This window comes from Pinus tabuliformis, chromosome 3_2 (genome assembly GCF_031772625.1).
Source record: "Pinus tabuliformis cultivar Carrire ecotype Pingquan chromosome 3_2, CPIR1, whole genome shotgun sequence".
NCBI classification, from domain to species: domain Eukaryota; kingdom Viridiplantae; phylum Streptophyta; class Pinopsida; order Pinales; family Pinaceae; genus Pinus; species Pinus tabuliformis.
The window spans coordinates 1,022,491,913-1,022,518,419 of record NC_142302.1 but is presented as its reverse complement, the minus strand read 5'-3'; the positions used below and the strand labels follow the sequence as shown (position 1 = coordinate 1,022,518,419).

At 38.9% G+C, this 26,507-nt stretch overlaps 1 protein-coding gene across 1 annotated transcript in view; it reads left to right on the top strand.

The window, feature by feature from the left end:
- LOC149184062 (uncharacterized) overlaps window positions 1–26,507 on the top strand; it is a 171,656-nt gene that overhangs the window by 13,875 nt on the left and 131,274 nt on the right. Inside the window, exon 2 of the mRNA XM_089418829.1 lies at window positions 18,883–19,028. Within this exon, the coding sequence (XP_089274955.1) occupies window positions 18,883–19,028 (146 nt within the window). The remainder of the gene's footprint in view (window positions 1–18,882; window positions 19,029–26,507) is intronic.

Below are 26,507 nucleotides of genomic sequence, written 5' to 3'. Positions count from 1 at the left end.
AAAGGAAGATGAGACGATGCCAGATGTGGAAGAACCTATGGATCCTATTGATCCTCCTCCGCAAGAGCCTTCCTCTTCTAGGAAGAGGCCTTCATGGCTTAGGGGGACACTTGATGATGCTAAAGGACACATTGCACCCAGAGGAACCTTCCGTGAAAGTAAGAAGCCGAACAAGTATCAAGGATACCTGACCATCATGAGCACGATCATCCAAAATGAGCCTTCGTCATTCACAAATGCTGTCAAGCATCAAGTATGGAAGGATGCTATGACTGAGGAATATGAGTCCATTATGAAAAACGATGTTTGGGATGTGGTTCCCAGACCCTAGGACAAAGCAGTTGCCACTTTAAAATGGCTTTACAAGATAAGGCATGCAGTTGATGGAAGTGCGGAAAAATATAAGGCTCGTTTTGTCGCTCGTGGCTTCTCCCAAAAGGAAGGTATAGACTATGATGAGATATTTGCACCTGTTGCTCGATATACCACCATTCGCTTGATCGTAGCCCTTGCTGCTTCGCAAGGATGGAACATACATTAGATGGATGTCAAGACTGCGTTCTTACATGATTCGATCAAGGAGGAGGTCTATATGGAACAACCCAAAGGATTTGAGATTTATGATCAAGAATCTCATGTGTGCAGGTTGAAAAAAGCCCTCTATGGGCTAAAGCAAGCACCTCGAGCGTGGTATGAGAGGATCGATAACTACTTGATGAAGCTGGGATTCACTAGGAGTGAAGCCGACCCTAACCTTTACTTTAAGGTTATAGATGACAAGCCTCTCATACTGGTTCTATATGTTGACGACCTCTTTCTAACAGGTGCAGACGCTCTCATTCTCAAATGTAAGAGGGAGCTGGCTTCTGAGTTCGAGATGAAAGGCCTAGGTCTTATGCACTACTTCCTAGGACTGGAAGTCTGGCAGAAACCAGGGGAGATTTTCCTATCTCAAGAAAAATATGTGGTGAAGATATTGGAGAGATTCGGCATGGTGGACTGCAAGCCCGTAACTACCCCGATGGAGCTTGACTTCAAGAAGTTAAGCGGTAGTGCTGTCGGACCTGTTTTACGAAATGCTACCGAGTATCGTCAACTCGTCAGAGCATTGATGTTCTTGGTGAACTCCCGTTTGGATATATGCTTTGCAGTCAATACATTGAGTCAACATATGGTTGAGCCTCACCACTCACATTGGATTGGTGCCAAGAATCTGTTGAGATATCTTTGTGGCACAGTCACTCATGGGTTGAGATACACTGTCGGAGATGTGAGATTACTTGGGTCTACTGATGCTGATTGGGCAGGCAGTGCGGTGGACCAAAAGAGCACCTCTGAGTGCTGTTTCTCTTTGGGATCTGCCTCGATATCCTAGATGAGCAGGAAGCAAAAGTTGGTGGCTTTGAGCACCGCCGAGGCAGAGTACATTGCTAGTAGCATGGCCTCCTATGAGGTAGTCTGGTTGCGAAAGCTCTTCAATAAGCTATTTGGATTTACATTGGATACCATCGTGATCCTGTGTGATAACCAGAGCGGGATTCGTTTATTAGAGAATCTCGTATTTCATGATCGCTCCAAGCATATCGATATCAGGTGGCACTATATTCGAGATATGGTGCAACAAGGAGCAATAAGGCCCCAACATATCGGTACAGATGAACAGGTCGATGAAATTTTGACAAAGCCACTAGGAAAGGTCAAATTTGTGACTTTCCGAGAACGACTTGGTGTCGTTTAGAGGCCCTCTTATGAGGGTCGAGTATGATGTATTGAGCTCTGGGAGCTCCAGGGGGCACAAGGTACTTCTTGGAGTGACATGTGACCATAGGGTGACTCACCATCCCCTGGTGGAGCACTATGTACAGGGTAAAAGGTTCAACCTTCCCCTGTGACACCCCGTGGCAAATGTGGAACAGGATGATTAGTTCTCCTGTGGGCCAAGATGATTCGTTCTCCATGGCGACTGTGGAACATGATGATTCGTTCTCCTGTAGTCCACAATGATTAGTTCTCTGTGGCATCCACTGGACAGGATGATTCATTCTCCTGTGGACAAGATGATTAGTTCTCCTGTCAAGGCATCCTACCCATGCAGTCTAGGACTCATGGGAAGTACCTCTCATATGATCAGTGAGCAGGGAAATGAGGATAGGGACCATAGTAGTACTATCGATGGACGCATCGTTGTATCTACCGTACTCCCTATGCTAGGATGACCTCCATTGATCTGGAATCAATGATATTGATCTGGGATCAGTGAGAGTGGTACACACTCTGAGACTGACTTCGGGTCAGTGGAGGATGGTATGATACATCCTCGATCATTTCTTCTTCTTCATAGTTAGAGCAGAGCAGAACAGAGCAAAGTGGGTCAAGCTGCGCAAGACAGTGCATTTGATGGATGGATAGCAGCGACGGTCAGACGGATTGCAGATGGAGTTCTTCCTAGTTGAGAGGGAGAGTTAAAATTGACAACTAGGGCCAAACTCCATGTGGGTCACCTTATTTATGGCTGCTGATATTTTTCCTAGATTCCTCTCGTCGAGAGGTGTAGGATTGATCTAAAGATCATTCGATTCCGATAAGTATTTATGGAGATATGAATTTATTTTGCTTATGGACAAATTGTCAAGGTCGGCCAACAAACTTATGTAGGCTCAGAAGCCCAACAGTCACGTCTATTCATCCTCAATGTTTTCATATAAATAATAGGTGCCTCCTCCTCATTTGTACACTTCATTCACTCATCATCTCTCTCTCTCTCCTACACGTGTGGCTGAAAGGAAGACGTCCTAGGGCAAGGAAGACGCATAAAGAAGGATGCTAGGGCTGCAGGTCATCTCTTTGACCAACGTTGACCGAGCGTTGACCATCCAGAGGTGCAGATTGGGGCAAATTTTGGCATGAAAACTGAGGTGATCTGACCTCTCGTTTGCCCGGTGTTGATTTCCCTAGTTTAGGGCTGCAAGTTGACTTCAGAAATCTGCAAATTGACTGTACTTTTGGGGCTGTTCAAGGGCTGTTTCTTCATGTTGTTCAAGGACAAGTTGATCGGAAATTGACCAAGCATTTTAGAGGTCAATTTCAACTAGTTTGACCAAGTTTGACTTTGCTGATCTAGGGTTTGCTGCTGCTGATATAAAATTACAAAATTCAGATTTTGTACTATTTCTCTCTACTGAACTATTGAAGATAAAAGAAGATTTGATCAAAGGGTTTCCCCGCATTGGGGTTTGTCCCTGGCTAGCCGCCACATCTTGTGTCTCTTGTCTTGGTTTGTTTTCTATTGACCATTTAATGTTCTATCTGCACTTTACTTAATGTATATGTGATTGCTAATCTGTGACTAATAAGAAGAAAAATAAGTAAACTGCTCTAAGCATAGAACATACCATAATTTAACAGTTTTCTTAGCTTTTCTATGATTAGAGATGATTTAGTCATGATTTACTAATGATGGTATTTTGCTAAGTTCATTTGCCGCAGGGTTCCATTTCCAAAATTCTTCACAAGCCAATTAAACTAGTTGCTACAGGTTGAGTACGGAATAAATTCCTGTAGGTGAAAATATCCAATTTGGAGCTTCAACATCTTGGCACGCTTCTGGGGAAAACTGAGGAAGGTTATTGTCCAAAATGATGTTCTAACACCTTCCCATGAGTTGGATTGCACCCAGGTCGCACATGTGGGTCTCTAGAAGAAAATCAACAAATTTGCTCAAAATCTGCAGAATTTTCAAAATGCCAAGTTTGACCTCGATTTGCATGTAGCTGGAGGCGAATCTCGAAAATATGAGCAAATGGGTTTTTTTACCAATATAACAAATTATCTATAACCAAAACCGTTTCTCAATATTCTCTTTGGTTCAAAAGTTATACACGGGTCTTTGAGGCAGTTTTATAAAAAAAATTGTTTTTCCAGAATTCTAGAATCTTGCCCAAATTTGCAAAAAGAGCCAAACATCCAACTTCGGGCATGCTTTCCGAGGAAATGGAGTTGAATGAGAAAAATCCAAGAGAGGTTTTTGTTGCAAATATGACAAATTAGGTTCCCTCCAAACAGTTTCCAAAATTCGCCATGGTTAGGAAGATATGCAAATATCTTTGAGGCCAATTTGTTAAAAATATGCAATTTTCCAGAATTAAGGAAAATGACTGTTAGAGTCAAAATTCGCCTTGTAAATTTTATAAATGGCTTAGCCATGGCCTGTGTGGAGGAAGAAAAGGATTGATGTAATAAGTTTTGCTTTGCCTCAGAAGGACTGAAAGAATGTATGCATATAAACTTATGTTTTGAATTTTAATACAACTCTGATTCTACACTCAATTTGCTATAAGTATTAATGTGTTTTTGATTTTTAAAGAGAGTATTGCATTAATTTAGACTTGCTCTGGGAGTGGCAAGGGCCCACCACCGCCTAGAAGCAAGTTTTGTAAAACATCATAGGATAGATCTAGACGTAGGGATTTTATTTTGAAAACATTTGTTAATTAGATCTCATAATTCTGATTCTGTACTGAAGGCTGTAATTTGTTTTCTTGAAATTAAATAGACATATCATCTCCAAGTCGTTGCAAGCTAATGAATGGCGTTGATCAATGATTGTATTGCATAAATAATCCCTTTGTTACATGTTTATGATTGGAATACTCAAAGGTGCTTCTTAATTGGATAAACAAGAGATCGATAACTCTGTTTCTTTTAAATATGAATTAAAATTGATTCTGTACCTTACTGATTCACTATAATTTTTTGTAACATTGTGTTTTGGCGTAATCAAGTATTTGAAATTAATGCAACGAGACCATTAAATCATTGTTTGAAGTTGTAGTTTAGTGTTGAGATGAATTATAATTTTAATTAGTTATTGATATAATTGTTGGTTAATGCGCTTATGTTTGAATGATTTCTTGAGTTTGATTAAAGTTATCTAAGGATAAAATAGTTTCTTATTTTGTAGTCTTTTAAATCTGAAAGCATTAGAATCTTGGTTTACTTAGTTTCTTTTGAAGCAATTGCAAAGTGATGTTAGAGGTTAAAGTTTGAATGCTTTTTGATTTGTGTGATCCCGGGTGTTGTCGCGCAGATTGACACGACAACGCTCAGATCGGGGGCTGTCACTCTGATCCCCGATCCCTCCGTTTAAGCCTGTCTCCCGCGGCTAAGGGGGGTAGACCCTATGAGATGATGAAGACCAACTGCCAAACAGTTGGGCTGGGAGACACGAGACACGATATGATAAGCACCAGAAGGATTTAGAAGTTAAAAGACCAGTGCCTTAAGAGATTAAATTTTAAATGATCACTTAGTAAATATTTCAGAAATGTAAACGATGTGTAGCAATCATTCATCATCAAATGACTAGAACAGATGCAGGATATTCGATAAACACACAGAGTTCTTATAATGACCAGAGCTCAATAACGATATTCAGTAATTAAAAGAGATGAATGCTTTCAAACAACCACGCAAAATCATGAATCATTAACCAGATACCAGCTAATCTTTAAGATGATCATTCATGTACAGATTCGTCTAAAACATTTATCCCACATCAGTATTTTGAATCTCAAAATGATATTTTCCTGAGAACAACTGGATCTGGCAAACAAGAAAATTTTCCACAAATTTTTTTATGCTTTTTTTTTTTTATATATAAATGGCAAAATAAAAATAAAATCTAGTTCTAAGCTGTAAAAGAAAAAAATTTATGTTTAATTTTTTTTTTTTTTAAATAAAATGAAACTTAACTAAACTAAAAAAAAAAACTATTAAAATCTAAAATTAAAATCTATTAAATCTAAACTAAATGAAAATCTAAATTAAAACTTAAAACAAAAAATTACAAAATCTAAAATAAAAGGAACCTTTTTATATTTTTTTTATAAAACTTTTATGATTTTAATTAAAAAATTAAATAACAAATCTAAAACCTAAACATATAAAACTAAACGTAAATCCTAAAAAATATAAATGAAACTTTTTTATTTATTTATTTATTTTACGTTTAATAAGAATCTAAAAAAAAAGAAATCAACGAACGTAAAAAATCTAAGAAATAACGCGATTTAAAAAAAATAAAGATTAAAACCCTAACAAAACTAAGACCTGGCCACTGAAGATTAAGCCACCGTAAATATACGCTACCCACGCACGATAAGCCAAGCAAATCGACGGATTTACAAGAGTTGATAAATGATAAGATCCAAAAATCGTGACCCCGACTCAGACTTAAACGAAAAAAATTTTAATGCAGGCAAAGGAAACGATAACACTGTCGACGGTAAGAAAAATATACGAATCGGATTTCAGATTTTACCTGATATGCAGTGATATACAGTCGATGGCGGCTTTGAATCGATTTTTGTAGAGACGTGAAGAAATTACCTGGAGAAAAATGTTTGACGTGAATAAGTTTTAGTCAATGCAGAATGCCTTTAACGCGCAATCCACAGGGTGTTCGTGCTCCCTTTCGATGCGTTCAGCAGTTTCTTCTGTCGGCGGAGATCACTGCAAACGCTATTCAATGGCATCGAAACTGACGGTGGTGGCTTAAGGAGCCTGTTCCTTGCGTGAATGCAGTGGCAACTTTTTGTTGATGCCCGCACCGAAACCTTCTGCTCGTTTGACGTTTTCACGGTGTGCCCACTACGTCAGAACTTTACGCTATTTGCTCGAAGCCAGCAACCAAAACGACAGAAATTTAAATGAGGCGCGTGGGTATTTTGAGAGCTTGATCCGAATAGAACTGGTTAATCCGCCGTTTCACTCGAAGCCTTTAGTGAGATTTTTGGCAGATAGGATGTTTTCACTTGGGTGACAGGACAGCCAGAACCCTTGAAACGAAATATGCTTCCTTCTATACGTGATTTCTGGGCCCTGATTCTTCGACGGGCAGTCAAGCAAATGAACAAGCAATCAACACTGCATCTAGAGAAAGCTTCTACCAATTTTGCAACCTGAAATAGACCAAATCACCCAAAAATGATATATACATAAAACCAAAACTGAAAACCCTAATTAACGCTGTATAAAGCAAAAATTTGAAACCCTAGATCAGTCGAATAATTTACAAATTTTGGCCCCTTAACAGCCAGATTCAGCAATAAGCACAGAAATATTATCGAAAACAACTTCAGATTTCACTGTGAAGAACTTCAGAAAATCTCTCATGCAAATTAGAAAAATAAACTGAATGATAGACCCAGGATCAAATCCAACTGGGCTCAGCAAAAAAATGCTTGCGGGAGTTGGCTGGTTCAGCCGAGAACTTCCCCAAACGCCCACCAATCTTCTTTAGTAAGGGTTTTCTGCACAACTCAAAACAACCATCAGTAAAGAGGGCAAAAATGCTGCTAGATCTCAAAAAGTAATGGAGATACCTGCCATTACTTCAGAAACCCTAACACCACTCAAACCCTAGCAAGTGAACAAGATACCTGTGCTCACAATACTCTACAATAAGCTATTATTAATGGCTGAAAAATAAAATGTGCAGAACTAAATTTGCTCACAGCACTTCCAGAGAGTAACACCAGCAAGATTTGGACCCCAAAGTCTTCTTTTATTAACCAGAAACAGATTACAAGAGAGCTTCTTCAGTACCAGACTCACAGATCCAATGATCTGAAATGACCCCTAGCACCCTACTTAAAGGAAATGATCCCAACGGCTAGTTCAAGTGATCCATGTCGAAATGATCTCGACCGCCGATGAGGATCAAGACATCTCTTAATCTCATCCGTCGAAATTGTTAACTTATTATTAAAAATAATATTTTGTATGCATTCACTCAAAATATTATTATTTTATTATTTAGGGTTTTTGCTTTATTTTATAATTTTTTATTTATTTCATTTTTAAATTTTTATTTATTTTATTATTTTATTTATTTTCTTAAATGGATCATTGAACTAAGCCTTTGGAAACATCACCTAGGACCTAGGACTTAGGACTCATGAGGGGATTTAAAACATTTTCCAACCCTCAAGACACATTACATCATGACTTTTACAATTTATATCTTAAGGGGGAAAACCCCTTTATCATAGACCCTCATAAATCACCCAGTTTCTGCGACACAACTATAATCTAGCAGATTAACACACTAGGATTCTCCTAAAGTTCTAATAACAAAATGCATCCCGGCTTTGGGGTCAAGCTGAAGGAAAACTCTGCCGATCATAGATCGGTGAGACGAAAAACCTTCCGGGACGTAGATTATCATTAGAAAGTTAGGTCCACCTAGGCAATTTTACATAATGACTTATATCTGCTAAGATTATTTACAATTTATACATGCAGACTGGGTTTACAATTATAATGATCAAGCTGCTGATGACTGCAGGATGGCACGGACACGTCGATCAAGTGCTGCCCCTTTTTGCAAAGAAAAGGGGGTGTACTGCATGGGTAGTTGACCGGTAGTGGTCAACATCTGGCTCTACTTGGGGACACGTTGCTGCTCTGTAGGAATGTGAGAATCCAGAATCTGCATCCATGCAACACAAAAATAAGTAGCGTCCATCCAAAAATCATCATGTACATGAAGCACAGGAAAGATAAAAGCTCTTCATTTATTAACTATCTAGAAAAGTAAATCTAATCCTAAAATAGAAATAAAAATGCGGAAAAAACAAGGAGTAGGGTTAGAAATACAATACAAAGGATGCCCCATGGCATCAGATGTGTTCAATATAGTGTATACTGAGCATTTGCCTGCTTTCAGGCAAATCTGTCGGCTGCTTGTCAGATGTGCCATGTCCAATTCTGCATATGGTAGGACATTTCCCTATCCGAAAATCAAGTTGCTCGCGACTGTCTGATGCATCAAATCTTCTTCTCATTTTCTTTCTCTTGCGTTTTTTCTTTGTGGCAGGCTGTATCACTGATGACATGGAACTTTCTGTTTCAAAACTATCAGATGAAGTATGTGAGATATGCGTGACATGTCTTTCTTTATCCTGCATCTGATCCTTATCATTTTTAAGTCTATCTGGATCACCTTCAATTAACCATCTTTCAATCGAACCAATGACCTCCTCATAATAAGATGGAACTTGTTGCGACAAATGAGAAGGCTCCTGATCTGTTGATGTCCCCTGGTTTCTCTCATCCTTTGACCATTGTTGAAACTTTTGAACCTGTATTTTAATGGCATCCATCTGACTAGAGTGTTCAACCTTTATAGCATTGATTTGCCTGACATGGTCTTCTTCCATATCTTTTATTACTTTATCGTTCTTTTTCTTTATATTCCTCAAGCAATACTGCATGGAGTTTATTTATTCTTTATGATTTGCTTGCATGGTGGCCAACTGATTATTATGATTGAACGTCATGATAGTCATTTCTTCATCCATAATTAATAACTTGTTTTGCATAGAATTAACTTCCCTATCATGATCCGCTTTCATGGTCGCCATATTTTCCTCTAATCCTGACATCTCGCTTTGCATGAATCTAATTTCTGTGTCATATTTAGTCTTCATGGCCTCAATTTCTTTAGCATGCTGATTTTGCGTGATCTCCATCTCCCTATTACGTTTTTCTAGGTGTGTGCATAAAGTTTTCACATCATTGACATAATTAGTTTGATTAGCCTCCATATTTTTTACCAGCGTCATTAGTTCTTGTATAATTTGCTTTTGCTCTTCTTTTTCATTGTCATTTGTCCCTGATTTTCCACTATCATGGACTTGATCTGCAATAGTACTGGTGGATGACACATTCTGATCTTGAAATCTTTCTTCAACAGCTGGACCTTTAATAGGATTACTTTCTTCCTTTTGCACAATTTTAGAGGCAGAAGGCAAGCTGTTTGGATAACCATATCTATCTTTGAAAGCATTGACAATGTCTTGTAAAGAAGTGAAAGAATCCTTAGGAAAATGTTTAAACCAATTCAAAGCATCACCCTCTAAAGAAAAAACAAAAAGACGCATCTTGATATCTTCATGATTAAACTGAGGGGGTCTACAATATATGATCATTATGCGAGTAAACAAGCCTAGATGCCTTCTAACATCGATTGAATCACCACCCGAGAAAATAGGTAATTTAGAAATGGCCTCCTCCGGAAAATCATGACGACGGTCAGTAAAACGACATGGTTTAAATGAATAATCCATGATGAATAATAAGGGATTAAATGGATGATAGAACGAGACCTCTGCTCAAGAAAGTCAAGAGATGAAAGCAGTGGAGTCGCCACTTGAACAACGAATCTGATTCTAAGATCCAAAAAGGAACCTCAAACAGATATGAAGAAGGCTTATTGTCTGGGAAAAATGAGAAAATGGAGTCGCCACCCAAACAAGAAACAAACCGAAGAGATGCTACTGATATGGCGAAAAATAAGGCAATAAAAGATCCAAATGATAACCCCAAAGGTTGAATCTGCCAGCTCAAAATGAGAGATGAGAAAATGAATGTCAATGAAACTCCAGGAACAAAAAAACTCTTTCCCCGGCAACGGCGCCAAAAAATGTTGTCGCGCAGATTGACACGACAACGCTCAGATCGGGGGCTGTCACTCTGATCCCCGATCCCTCCGTTTAAGCCTGTCTCCCGCGGCTAAGGGGGGTAGACCCTATGAGATGATGAAGACCAATTGCCAAATAGTTGGGCTGGGAGACACGAGACACGATATGATAAGCACCAGAAGGATTTAGAAGTTAAAAGACCAGTGCCTTAAGAGATTAAATTTTAAATGATCACTTAGTAAATATTTCAAAAATGTAAACGATGTGTAGCAATCATTCATCATCAAATGACTAGAACAGATGCAGGATATTCGATACAGAGTTCTTATAATGACCAGAGCTCAATAACGATATTCAGTAATTAAAAGAGATGAATGCTTTCAAACAACCACGCAAAATCATGAATCATTAACCAGATACCAGCTAATCTTTAAGATGATCATTCATGTACAGATTCGTCTAAAACATTTATCCAACATCAGTATTTTGAATCTCAAAATGATATTTTCCTGAGAACAATTGGATCTGGCAAACAAAAAAATTTTCCACAAAATTTTTTATGCTCTTTTTTTTTTTATATAAATGGCAAAATAAAAATAAAATCTAGTTCTAAGCTGTAAAAGAAATTTTTTTATGATTTAATATATATATATATATATTTTTAAATAAAATGAAACTTAACTAAACTAAAAAAAAACTATTAAAATCTATTAAATCTAAACTAAATGAAAATCTAAATTAAAACTTAAAACAAAAAATTACAAAATCTAAAATAAAAGGAACCTTTTTATATTTTTTTATAAAACTTTTATGATTTTAATTAAAAAATTAAATAACAAATCTAAAACCTAAACATATAAAACTAAACGTAAAGCCTAAAAAATATAAATGAAACTTTTTTATTTTTTTTATTTTACGTTTAATAAGAATCTAAAAAAAAAGAAATCAACGAACGTAAAAAATCTAAGAAATAACGCGATTTAAAAAGAATAAAGATTAAAACCCTAACAAAACTAAGACCTGGCCACTGAAGATTAAGCCACCGTAAATATACGCTACCCACGCACGATAAGCCAAACAAATCGACGGATGTACAGGAGTTGATAAATGCCAAGATCCAAAAATCGTGACCCCGGCTCAGACTTAAACGAAAAAAATTTTAACGCAGGCAGAGGAAACGATAACACTGTCGACGGTAAGAAAAATATACGAATCGGATTTCAGATTTTACCTGATATGCAGTGATATACAGTCGATGGCGGCTTTGAATCGATTTTTGCAGACACGTGAAGAAATTACCTGGAGAAAAATGTTTGACGTGAATAAGTTTTAGTCAATGCAGAATGCCTTTAACGCGCAATCCACAGGGTGAACGTGCTCCCTTTCGATGCGTTCAGCAGTTTCTTTTGTCGACGGAGATGACTGCAAACGCTATTCAATGGCATCGAAGCTGACGGTGGTGGCTTAAGGAGCCTGTTCCTTGCGTGAATGCAGTGGCAACTTTTTGTTGATGCCCGCACCGAAACCTTCTGCTCGTCTGACGTTTTCACGGTGTGCCCACTACGTCAAAACTTTACGCTATTTGCTCGAAGCCAGCAACCAAAATGACAGAAATTTAAATGAGGCGCGTGGGTATTTTGAGAGCTTGATCCGAATAGAACTGGCTAATCCGTCGTTTCACTCGAAGCCTTTAGTGAGATTTTTGGCAGATAGGATGTTTTCACTTGGGTGACAGGATAGCCAGAACCCTTGAAACTAAATATGCTTTCTTCTATACGTGATTTCTGGGCCTTGATTCTTCGACGGGCAGTCAAGCAAATGAACAAGCAATCAACACTGCATCTAGAGAAAGCTTCTACCAATTTTGCAACCTGAAATAGACCAAATCACCCAAAAATGATATATACATAAAACCAAAACTGAAAACCCTAATTAATGCTGTATAAAGCAAAAATTTGAAACCCTAGATCAGTCCAATAATTTACAAATTTTGGCCCCTTAATGGCCAGATTCAACAATAAGCACAGAAATATTATAAAAAAAAACTTCAGATTTCACTGTGAAGAACTTCAGAAAATATCTCATGCAAATTAGAAAAATAAACTGAATGATAGGCCCAGGATCAAATCCAACTGGGCTCAGCAAAAAAATGCTTGCGGGAGTTGGCTGGTTCAGCCGAGAACTTCCCCAAACGCCCACCAATCTTCTTTAGTAAGGGTTTTCTGCACAGCTCAAAACAACCATCAGTAAAGAGGGCAAAAATGCTGCTAGATCTCAAAAAGTAATGGAGATACCTGTCATTACTTCAGAAACCCTAACACCACTCAAACCCTAGCAAGTGAACAAGATACCTGTGCTCACAATACTCTACAATAAGCTATTATTAATGGCTGAAAAATAAAATACGCAGAACTAAATTAGCTCACAGCACTTCCAGAGAGTAACACCAGCAAGATTTGGACCCCAAAGTCTTCTTTTATTAACCAGAAACAGATTACAAGAGAGCTTCTTCAGTACCAGACTCACAGATCCAATGATCTGAAATGACCCCTAGCACCCTACTTAAAGGAAATGATCCCAACGGCTAGTTCGAGTGATCATGTCGAAATGATCTCGACCGCCGATGAGGATCAAGACATCTCTTAATCTCATCCGTCGAAATTGTTAACTTATTATTAAAAATAATATTTTGCATGCATTTACTCAAAATATTATTATTTTATTATTTAGGGTTTTTGATTTATTTTATAATTTATTATTATTATTATTATTTTATTTATTTATTTCATTTTTAAATTTTTTAAATTTTTAAATTTTTATTTATTTTATTATTTTATTTATTTTCTTAAATGGATCATTGAACTAAGCCTTTGGAAACATCACCTAGGACCTAGGACTTAGGACTCATGAGGGGATTTAAAACATTTTCCAACCCTTAAGACACATTACATCATGACTTTTACAATTTACATCTTAAGGGGGAAAACCCCTTTATCATAGCCCTCATAAATCACCCAGTTTCTGCGACACAACTATAATCTAGCAGATTAACACACTAGGATTCTCCTAAAGTTCTAATAACAAAATGCATCCCGGCTTTGGGGTCAGGCTGAAGGAAAACTCTGCCGATCATAGATCGGTGAGACGAAAAACCTTCCGGGACGTAGATTATCATTAGAAAGTTAGGTCCACCTAGGCAATTTTACATAAACGACTCATATCTGCTAAGATTATTTACAATTTATACATGCAGACTGGGTTTACAATTATAATGATCAAGCTGCTGATGACTGCAAGATGGCACGGACACGTCGATCAAGTGCCGCCCCTTTTTGCAAAGAAAAGGGGGTGTACTGCATGGGTAGTTGACCGGTAGTGGTCAACACCGGGAATTAGATTAGTTGAAGTCTTGTTTGACCATTGCCTTAGTTTAAGATTGTTTGAATGAGAGTGAATTTTATTGGAATTAAGATTTAGCATAAGTTTGGTATCATTTTAAATTAATCTTGATTGATTTAATATTCTTGTACTTAGATTAAATAGATCTTATTATTTAGATTGAGATTTCCATTTAGATTAAAATCATTTGAATAGTAATTTGTATTGCTTGGTTTATGATTAATTAGAGTTAGTTTCATTTGCACAGTGATTAGAATTTCTTATTCGTATTGTTTGAGCATGTTTTCCTCAATTGATTAGTTTCAAACTATAAATAGCAATTATGTACTTAAACAGTAAATTGATTTCTCACTCTAGTTTAGGTTAGATGTTTTGATCCTACGTTACCTGCGCTTGTGCCTCTAAGTCTTACGACCCCGGATTGATAATTTAATGTTGGAATTATAACACATATAATTTCCCCAACATTTTTGGCATCGTTGCCGGGGAGGTGCAAAAGGGATTAGAGCATAGTTTCTTTCACAAGTTTTCTGTGTGATCTTAGTTGCAGGGCAACTAGAGGGCGGAGATGACGGTAAGACGTGAGTGAAGAGCCACGCATCTACTTTGGTTTGGGGTCACTCCAAAGTCTAGCTGTCCAAGTAAGCGAGGAGTTCAAGTTTGGTAAGTTTTATTGCAATTAGCAATTTTAATTCATTTAGATTAAAAATTCAAGCTCTTTAAAGACAAAACATTTTTGGGGTGTTGTAAGAACCCCTTTGTACTAATCCATGTTGCGAGACAGGGATCATCAACTAGCAGGAGAAATTCAAGAATGATTGAGAAGCTTGAAGAATGTCCCTCGAAGCACTTTCTCAAATCCTAGCAGTAGTTGGGGTATCTGCCTCTCAGGAAGAGTTCATCCTGACTGCATTCAGGAAATTATCTATCTCTCCACAACCAGAAAAGGATTTGGAAGTCTCCCTTGATTCCTCTTGCCTATCTACTAAGGAGATCAAGCAATCATGTACCAAATATGATGGGAAGCATCCAACGGAACCTGAGTTTGAAGAACTTTCACCATGCCCTACAAGCCTTATATGCATTTCGTAGACCAATTATTCAAGTTTGCCTAGCATGACCGAGGAGGGCTTTCAGAGTGGTCCAAATGAAGAAATGAGCCAATACCACCAGGATTACATCGAGCATTGGTTCTAGATCACAATTCAGTCAAAGTACCACTCTCATCTTCAAATACTCTTTGTATCACATCTTTCAAAACTGTTGATTTTTCATGCTCATGTATATTCTAAATTTTATATGTTAAATCTGGGATGACTATATCTTTGTGCCTAATCCGCACATGGCTTCATTGGAAGTTCTCTTTCACTTGAAGGAGGACATATTTTCTCCAGTATAGTAGGAAAGTTAGTATTGTAAATAAATGAAGTAAAGAGAAAAATAAGTCCTTTTGTGAAAACCAGTTTGTCTGGCGCAACTGGGCAAGGACTTTTCTTGAAAACCAGGTAACTGGCAGGCAAGGTTCCCAATAAAGTTTGTAAATTTGTATGAGTTCTTCAAATCATGTATCTTTCAAGTCATTATGTTTGTACTCGAGTTGGTTGATGTGGGATCCCTTAAGGCCCACCTGCCAACAAGCCTTGTCCCATCGACATCAACAAATTATCTGGGACCAAGGTTAGGGTTAGATAAGGTACCTGGGAGCCTACATGCCTTAATGGCAGGTATCCTTGTCATCTACTAAGGAAATACATCAATGTTTCTTGGTGGATGAATTCTGCAGTCCATTCGACTTCGACAAATCCATTCATGGCTAGTAGAATGTACCTAGTGCCTTGATTCCCATTGACATCAAAGGTGGGATATCTCGCATTGGTTAACGACATCCTCAATGGTCGGTAATCCAATGATTCTTGCTTATGTTCGACATCGACACCATTTATTCACATATGCAAGATTGCACACGGGTGTGTAGCGGTTGAAGACTATATGGTTTTGAGATCTCAACACAGGTTTGTAGCAGTTTGGATTTTTGTATCAACATTCCCATTGTCATTTGCAACAACAATCACCTTTCCTCAGTTGTTTGGGGACATAAGATATAGCAGTGAATACCCCATTTTAAGGTAGGGCAGTTCATTACCCACCAGGGGTTGGGACAATCATGCGTTCCTATATGATGAAGGAGGCTCATAGAACCTGTAGGAACCAGGGCGATGGCCATGATGATGGGGTAGAGCTCATGTATTGGCTTTTGTTCACGTGCTAAATGTGTTTGTCCTGACCATTTTTTGCATTTTGTGGTACATTTTCCTGTTGAATGTGGCCAAATATGCTTTTGTCTTTCTTTTTAGTTGCATCAACCTTCGGGCATCATTCCAGCCCTGACCCAAGGTGTGGGCAAGGGGAAGGGTCAAGCTAACCCTATGTGGAGACAAGTGGGAGAAATGATGAATGTGGTAGTAATGAGTTGAAAGGGGGGAATATAAGCGGATAAGGGAGCAGGACCACGCAACCAAAATCGGGGTTTCCCGTGAAATACCATCCCTAAAGCCAAATGGTCAGTAAAAGAGATCCCACGGGACTAGAATCCAAGGTTAATATCCAAAAGGGGTCTAGGGGACAAGAGCACAGACCTAACCCATTCTTTTCGCTAAATCCCCCCCTTAATCTAAATCCCCCCATTAATCCATACCCAGAAGTGTCCATGATAAACAAACTACAACACTCAATTACCAAATGACAAGGCATACCTTTAGGTTTGGAAGGTCCATCTTCAAACATACGATCATAACAGATGGGCGAGGGACCACATGGCTGGCTCAAGTGACGAAGAAATGACGCAATGAGCTAGCTAGTGGTTGCAAGGGGCTGCTGGCTGTCGGCTGAGGATCGTCTTGGAGAAAAAAAATCTCCTAGGGATATCACCCACAAAATGGTGGGTAACAAGGACTACTTAGGAGGAGATTCCTTTTCTTTTGGTTCTTCGGAGCTTTTTGAGGGGTTCTTATCATTCTTTCTCGAGTATTGGACCCCTTTGAATCTCCCACTATTATCAGCTTTGAGGATAGGCTCATCCTTTTCGTCTTTAAGTGTCACTTCACTAATTAGAGGATGAGTGAATGTGTCACCTAATATGATGTTTTTTTTTTGTTGATAAGTGGGTGAATCTTGAAAATCACTCCTACCCTGTGGCTGAAAGGCCACGACTCAGGGGCATCTAAGCCGTCAAAATCACCCGGGGATCGCACCCGGCATGAGCCGCACCAGCGGAAACCATGCTGGATTTTTTGGTATCAGTGAGACTAGAACCGGTGACCTTTGCATACAGAGCGCCTTAACAACGCGCTCCTTCACCGACTGTTCTATATCTCTTTGATCACCTAATATGATGTTGAAGACACTGGTTTCAACTATATTCGTTAGCTCACCACCCTCCTCATCTTCACTTTCTTCATCATCACTTTGTTCATCTTCGGAAGATGATTCTTGTTCCACAACATTAGTTGGGGCTAAAGTGTTAGGAACTTGGGGTGGACCTTGCTTGCCTTCATCATTAGATTTCTTGCCAAAAGGCTTGTTCTTGGGAATAAAACTTGATTTTTGAGCCTTTTCAAGAGCGGTGAACTTATTCATATATAATATCCCTAGATTTCATGTCGAATAATTTATCAAGTTTCTTGAGGGCCATGACAAGGGCTTCCTCAACCTGGTCCTTGGATTTACTCTTTTTGGCTTCAACCTTAGCTCTAGGATGTTCAAACATCTCCATCTTGGAAATATTCAGGTTTTGCTCAACTTCCATGACAATTTCCTTGGCCTCAGAAAGACTCTTAGGCTTTTTATCCTTTAATGAATATGTTAGATGTCCTCCTACAGCCTTAGTGAATTTGTCAAGAATGAGTGCGTTGGGGAGTCTAAAGTGATCAGGAATGTCCCTAACAATCTTGTCAAAATTTTGGATAAACTCCCTAATGTCTTACCTTACTTAACTATGTGGTAAAACTTTTCAAGATTGAAGGCCCCTTTGGCATCAGATGACCATATTTTAACAAAGATATCTTCAAATTTATCACGGTCATCTATACTACTAGGAGGGAGACAAAGATACCATTCCCTTACTTGCCCCTCAAAGGATAAAATAAATAGCATCATAATCACATTATCGTCCTCAAACATATGATCATAACAGATGGGCGAGGGCACACAATGGCTGTCTCAAGGGCCAGAGAATGGTGGCACATTGAGCTATCTAGTGGCTGCAAAGGGCTGCCGGCTGAAGACAAATCTAGGAGAAAAGTTCTCCTGTGGGGGTCACCCACTGGTGGTGGGTAACAGGTGCATAACCCCTCCTTGGAGAAGGTGCCCTACCTACTTGGGTGGTATAAATACACCACTCAAAAGCTTCATATTTATTATCATTGCCTCTCTTAGTAAAGTGTTTAACCCTATGGGCATCCATATCTATTGTAGGTGCAACTCTTGTTCAATAGCTGTTTTTTTTCTCTCACTTATACTCTTTACCTTTATCCTTCTAGCACATTAATGGACAGCTCCAGCCTCCAGCGCACTGTTTTAGTGCTGTTTTTCTCTTTTATTAGCATGTTTTTGGGTTAGCTGTTTAGTTCCATTCAATCCCCTAAATCTTTTGTGATCTCAACATCTGTGGAACTGGGGTTTCCAGATCTGATCTCACAACAGGACTCTAGTCCAGTCATTGCTGAATCTGAGTTCTACAACACTGCTGTGTACATGTTATTTGTAGAAGACAAGCTGAATAGATTTGACATCAATCAGTGACTTATGTAATAAGTAGCCTTGTCGAGGAACATAGTTTGAATGATTCAACTTGCATTTTTCTGAAAGAAAGCATGTATTTGAAATCAAATAATGGCTATTCATTGAATTATAAAACAACTCAAGCCAGAAAGATGTCATAGCATAGGAACCTCTTGTTTTCTTTCTTTGTTTCTTATTTCTTGAATTTTCAAAATTGCAGAACAGGGATTTCTATTTCTTAAGAAAGCTGCTGAATCTAGAAGGAGATGATGGTTTTCAAATGAACCCAGTCTTGGTGACCCTTTGGTATATTATGGGATTATGGCCTTTGGTCTACTGTATGTTACTGCTACCAACTGGCCGAAGGTTATTTCTGTGACATTCAACTTGCTTTCTTGTTGTTTAGCGTTGTGTATTACTCATTTTTGTTTCCTCTTATATGCACATATAGAAAAAAGAGAGAGAAATGAAAGCTAGTTTAAAAAGACAGTAGGCATGCAAATTTACAAAGGATTAATGTGAAAAAGGAGTGATTTGCTTTATGAATTAATATATGCAGCATTTAGAAAAAAAGGAAGTGCCAGAAAATGAATCAGAATATTTGCATAAACTAATACAAATTAGAGGGGAGAACTGAAATAATGAGTGATGAATGATTTATATTAATATGACAAATGGTTTTTTTTGAATGTTCATAAAATGAAAAGTTGTACTAATCAATAAGAGCCCTGGATATTTACCAGAATTGAAATCAAGAATAACCAAACACCTCTAAAAACGTACGACCATTAAGTCCTATATAGACCCAAGAATAGTGACTTCGAGAATTCTGAGTTGGCCTCCCTGTGACAGGCCTTTTCATTCATGCATGGTGCACCCTACCATTTTCAAAGCCTTGTAAATTCTAATGCCATTTTACATTTCTGAAGATGTCCCAAAATGACATATAAGATCTACATGGTACTACCAAGAAAATTTGGAACGATTCCAATTTTGTTATTCAATACCGCAGGCCATCAAAATAAAACTGTACTTCTGAAAACCAACAATGAGTGCATTTGACTGACAATCTTGTATATATTTGAAGTTCCAAATGATAAACCTTGTTAACTCAGATTTTTCTCAAGGTTTGGATTAACAATTATATGTGGTGTGCCCTGTTTCCCACCGTGTTTCCTAAAGCAAAATGGTGAGGCTTCTGGAGGTAACATTTAGAAAGAAGCATAGCATCATAATGGAAATAACAGTAAAGGGCAATGCATAAGGAAACTTGGCCAGGGGTAAAATCTACTTGGTTCCAAGGGAGGAGACCTTAGTCTCATGTCACCACTGGAGCAGGCTGCTGAGATACTTCGTAAAATCTGATCATGGGAGGGCTAATTTTGATGGAGAAATTGACCAAGTAAAGAGGGACATGTATGCAACAATGTGTAGAAGCTTTTGTATAGATTATGTTAAGCCCTATATAAGCCCCATGTTAACCCAAAAACCCCTTATTAAGACCTAGATATTGAGTGATTACATTTCTATTGTTATATTGTTATGTAGGCTAGAACCTCTCATGGTCCCATTTTATTATAGTTGTACCCTTTGTCTCCTATATATATATATATATATATATATTAAGGAGACCTAGTCTTAGAATCATCAAATATTGTCTCGTTCATTGTATTTATTGTAAAATGAGGTTTTCTCCTCAAAGATGATTGTAATTATTAGTTTCTTATTATTTTTAAGGTGCAAGGGTCATAACATTTGGTTTTGAGTTTTTGATTCTAGAGTTTTGCTGCTTCAAACAGGTTGTTGAGACATTTTCGCTATAACTTTTTGCTAGTAGTTTTCAAATGGTGAAACTTGGAGAAGATTGAGAGGACATCTTGGGCAATCTCTGTTTCAGGTTTTAGATCTTGGTTGGCTATATTTTCAAAGACATGATCCAAGGAAGTTAGGGTTTCTCAAATAGATCAGTTTGGCATTTTCACTGTAACTTTTTTTTTTCTGTGAGGCTTCAGACCATGAAACTGTGACCATGTTGAGACAAAATTGTGGTGAATATTTGGTTCAAGTTACAAATCTTGGTTCACTATATTTTTGGAGATATGGTCCAATGAAGTTAGGGTTTCGGTATGCTCCAAAAATCATTCTTAAATAGGTCAGTTCAGCATTTGCGCTTTAATTTTTTTTTTTGTAAGGCTTCATAAAGTGAAACTTGGACCATATTGAGGAGAAATATTGGGGAATAACTAGTTCTATTTTCAGAATTTAGTTCACCATACTTTCAGAGTTATACCCTATTGAAGTTAGAATTGGTGAACAATCATGAAATAAGTTTTAAACATGTCAACTTAGTATTTTTGCTATATCATCGTGTCTGAAAATTTTCAAATATGAAATCTTCAAGAATTTCAGGAGACATAGAGAAGTACTTCAGGTACAAGTTCCAAAATTATATTTCAAGAATTGGACATGTGGCACGCTATACAAGTTTGCTCATGGGAAGAGGCCAAAAAATCAACAAATTTTGGGAAAGTTACTATAACTTTTAGTTGGAACATTAGATTCAACTCACACCTGTGGAATTGCAAACTACATATTAGAGTATTACAGAACAAATTTTCAAATCCAGAAGGCCTCCAATCTCATAGATATATCAATAAAGCTTCAAACATTCTAATATTCTCTAAATTAAGGTATGTAATTTACTTATGACCAAACTATTGATTAGAAGATCCCTTTTTTGGTTGTGAAAAAATAGGAGTGCAATTATTGTTTTCCAACATACCTACTCAGAAAGCTGCTACACCAATTAAATTCATTGAAGACCCATCCTTGACTCATGAAGAAAGTGAAGACTTGGAATTTAGGTTATCTCAATTAGAGAAGAAAGTTAATGAAATGGATGGTAGTATTGATCCGGATTGGATCATTATATTGTTTGTAATTCATATCGATGCATTTGGAGTGGAAAAAGGGGAGGAATTAGCTCAAAGGACTGTTTTTATCGGTGGGACCCAGTTTGGCAAAACAGAGTTTGAAACCTTCTGGAAGCGTTTTCAAGCATCAAACGACGTTTTTTGGGGGTAAAACTTCTTTGCTACCTTAGTGCACCACCATTTCATGTTGTTCTACATACAAAGATCTTTCCAATGACGCAAGAAGCACATCAATCAGAGTCCGTATGCAAAAGTTATGCCACTCAGAAGTTGACCTCCCTGTTTTCATGCCTATAGTTCGGGAGGATGTCGCGGCAACCCCCATTATTCATGGAAAATGTGTTGATTTATGGTAGCATCGGATGTGCTCTAGCCATGAAAATTGGTGGAGAGGCTAAGGCACATAAGATCTCCAACACCCAGAAATGGTTTGGGGAAATTCCACCCGGTTGGAGAGATATTAAAATAATTAATATTTTTAATGGGGTTCCTAAGTCTAAACTTAGGAAAATTAAAATATTTATGGGTATTAATATAAAAATGGGTGAGAATGTTCTAAATGACATGGATCAAAGCCAAATCTAATCTTAGCTGTTGATTAGGGACTTAATCTCGGCCATTGAAGACTCAACAGGAAAAGTATAAGAGGAGGCTTGAGGGTCAGTTGGAGATGCACCAAATTGATTAGTCAGTTCGATTTTCTGGAGCGGGGTTTGCTGACAGAATCGAACAAGTGATCTGTGGAAGTGGGGCAGTTTGGCACGAGGCCGAGAATACATAACAGAGAGGCAGAGATAGTGCCAAAGAGACAACACAGAGCTTGGAGAGGTTGACGCAGAGGCAGCTGGGAGCTACGCAGAGGCTAAAGATGCCAGCGTGGGTGACGCAGAGGGTTTGAGAGTTGACGTTGAGGCTAGCAGAGTTGACGCAGGACCAAGAGGCAGTGCCAGAAGAATTTTTGTGGGGCAGATTGAGTGCTGGTGAGTTGGGAAGGATGACGCAGAGCAGTAGAGATGCTTGGAGCAACTTTCGTTGTCTAGCTAAGGAGCTGCCATTGTTGTTGTGGGATTGTTCATTCGGTGTTTGATCATCCGGAATATCTGTCTATGAGGAGAGGTACTACTGCGAAGGACATTCTCTGCTTGGGTGAGCCATTTTTGGCACCCTAGATGTATTTAGAAACTGCATAATAATAAAACCCACATATTTGCTGCACCGGTTTTCCTGCATTGGGTTTTTCCGGGCACAATTGTCAAAAATAACGGTTTCCCTTGTGTGATTGTCTCAGTTATTTCAGTTGCTGATTTGTATATGTGTTAAGGCTACATTTGTGTTTATTTTCTGTATTTATATCTATAAATAACTTGTTAATAAAAAGAACAAGTAGGAGAAAATAAACCAGATAATGTAGTAGGGATTTATGATGTGTCAGACTTAGAAATTTCAACATGGTATTAGAGGATTACAGATCATAGGAGAACTGAAGGCACCAACAGTGATCTGAAGAATTTGCAGCAGTAGCAGCGTTCCCGAGAGACATCATTGTTCTAGAGCAGAAGCAGCTAGAGAGGAAGTGACGCAGAGCCTGTGTCATCATTTCGAGCCAGGAGGAGGGTCAGTGCAGAGGCAGAGAGGGGCAGATTAGACCTACGCAGTGCCTGATCGTCTTTCTCAGCCAAGAAGGATCTGACGCTGTGGCCAAGAGGTGCAAATGCAGTCGTTGCTGGGATTGCGCAGAGCCTGAAAGGCTCAATTTCTTTGGTTGCTGGGCTTGGGGAGTTGTGGGCAGATTGTGATTTAAGGAGCTGGTGGGACGTCGTTTCTATCAAAGTAGAACAGTGTCTATGGAGACAGAACCAAGGTAGAGGGAGTCGCTACCTTGACGGATTTCCAGCCAAGAAATCTAGATCCGAGTTGCAGCAGCAAAGGAGGATTGGAGAGGAGTGATTTGACATTTGGTGGGAGGATTTCCGTAAAGGAAATCAGGACTCAGAGGGAGTCTAGAGGAGCTTGTTCCTTAGAGGGTTTCTTGCGCCAAAGAAATCCAGATTTGAGTTTTGCTGAGGCAGCAACGAAAGAGGGAGAAGGGAACCAATTCGACATTTATTTGGTAGAGATGGAAGCCACATCTCTAGGAAGGAGGTGGGGTGATTTAGTGCTGTAGTTCGAAAGAACTACAAAGGGGCATGATCCTTGAGGTACCCAAACTCTTGGATCACATCCGGCTACGGGAGCCCTTAACGATAGTAGCATGATGACAAATGTCGGGTGGAGCAAAGTGTAGTGGAGCAGCAAGACAGTGCTTGGGTGCAGAATTCTGAGGCAGCGCAGTGGAGGTTGAAGCAGTGCGAGAGGCACAGAGGTGTATGCAACAACGTAGTGGCAGTAGAGGGAGCACAGGATAGCAGCAGAGGCAGCTTCAGTTTCACAAGGCTTCCAAACTAACTGGGATGTCAGTATTTGGGAGAAGTCAGTTACCAACTTCGGTAACTGAGTTGCAGTGCAACAGTTAGCAGTGACAGTGCTAGAGGCAGCATGGGTAGCATGTTGAGAGGGAGTTGCATTACAGATGTAGCAGTGGCAGTGGCAGTGTCATGGGCAGCAATACAGGAAGCAATAGTGCAGATGATGTGAGGCAGTAGACCAAGCATCAACACAGGTACCAGTGTGGAGAATTAGTGTGATGTTTCAGTGATGGAGCATTACTACAACACATTCGTCGCTAAGAGGGAGTGTTGATTTGTGGTAGCATCGGATGTGCTCTAGCCATGAAAATTGGTGGAGAGGCTAAGGCACATAAGATCTCCAACACCCAGAAATGGTTTGGGGAAATTCCACCTGGTTGGAGGGATATTAAAATAATTAATATTTTTAATGGGGTTCCTAAGTCTAAACTTAGGAAAATTAAAATATTAATGGGTATTAATATAAAACTGGGTGAAAATGTTCTAAATGACATGGATCAAGCCAAATCTAATCTTAGCCATTGATTAGGGACTTAATCTTCGCCGTTGAAGACCTAATAGGAAAAGTATAAGAGGAGGCTTGAGGGTTAGTTGGAGATACACCAAATCGATTAGTCAGTTCGATTTTTTGGAGCGGGGTTTGCTGACAGAATCGAACAAGTGATCTATGGTAGCAAGGGGCAGTTCGGCCCGACACCAAGAATACATAACAGAGAGGTAGAGATAGTGCCAGAGAGACAGCGCAGAATCTGGAGAGGCTGACGTAGAGGCCGAAGAGGCTAGCATGGGTGACGCAGAGGGTCTGAGAGCTGATGCAGAGGCTTCAGTAGCTGCGTAGAGGCTAGCAGAGCTGACGTAGGGCCAAGAGGTAGTGCCAGAAGAATTTTCGTGGGGCAGACTGAGTGCTGGTGAGCCAGGAAGGGTGACGCAGTCCTTGCAGAGTGACGCAGAGCAGTAGAGAAGCTTGGAGCAACTTTCGTTGTCCAGCTAAGGAGTTGCCATTGTTGTTGTGGGATCGTTCATCCGGTGTTTGATCAGCTAGAATATCTGTCTCTGAGGAGAGGTACTACTGCTGAGGACATTCTCTGTTGGGTGAGCCATTTTTGGCACCCTAGATGTATTAAAAAACTGCATAATAATAAAACCCTCATATCTGTTGCACCGACTTTCCTGCATTGGGTTTTTCCGGGGATGATTGTCCAAAAATCACGGTGTCCCTTGTGTGATTGTCTCTGTTATTTCAGTTGTTGATATGTATATGTGTTAAGGCTGCATTTATGTTTATTTTCGGTATTTATATCTGTAAATAACTTGTTAATAAAAAGAACAAGTAGGAGAAAATAAACCAGATAATGCAGTAGGGATTTCTGATGTGTCAGACTCAGAAATTTCAACAAAATGGGCTAGCCACATGATTATGATGTAAAAGACTCTAGAAGAGTCTATATTGTAACTCTAGTTAAGAGTTGATGTTGTCAAAATTAACCACTAGTAGGTTATCGGGCTATGTTATAACCGGGTCATTGGGAGGAAGAGGCATTCCATTCTTTCTAGAGCATTTTGTTCCATAGCTGAGCAAAGATAGCCAAGAACGATAGGAGGTAGAGAAAACAGAAAGGATTTGTGTACTGTAGCAACCCACAGGCCACAAACATTACTTCTTTGTACCTGCAGCCATATTTCCAGACAGAGAAAGAGGGCGAAGTGACTTCACCTTCTAATTGGGTTTTCTCTCGAAAGGGTTTTCCAAAGAGCATATCTTATGTCTTATGTGTGTGTGTGAGCTTATTTTGTCGTTCTCTACTTTTCTGCATAATTTCCATTCGCATGCATGCACTAATTACAATTAAATCTACATATCTTAAAGTTTAATAAAACTGTAATAGTGTAGAATCTTAGATTTTTAATATAATATTATCAGATCTGTTGTGACGAACTGTCTAGTGGAATATCCATGACAGTTTATGGATCATTTGGTATCAGAGCAGGTTTCTTTGGGTATTTTGTGGAGATTGCAGGGATCTAGATCGGCGGGGCCAAAAATCATAAAACCCTAATCATGGCCGACAAATCTGTAAATGAACCTCGTGATCTTGCAGAGGTGAGGTTTACGCGGTTGGAACAAGAAGTCGTAGATATCAACCGCAATGTAAGCCTCCTCATGGTGGCCTTGAATAACAAGCTGGGGATATTTGGAGAAGATGGGGGTTTAAATGCAGAGGACAAATCAGAACGAGGATCAAAAGATCGGGGAGAAATGGAGAACAAGTCGAAGAAAGGACGTGAAAAAGATCAACCCAGTTTGAGTGTCGTGAGCCAATCAGAGTCTTGTTTAAAATGGAAGCAAAAGTCGATATCAAGTCGTACCATGGCGTGATTGACGCTTTGAAGCTAAACCACTGGTTGCAACAACTGGAATTTTATTTCAGTGTCCATCAGATCGAGGA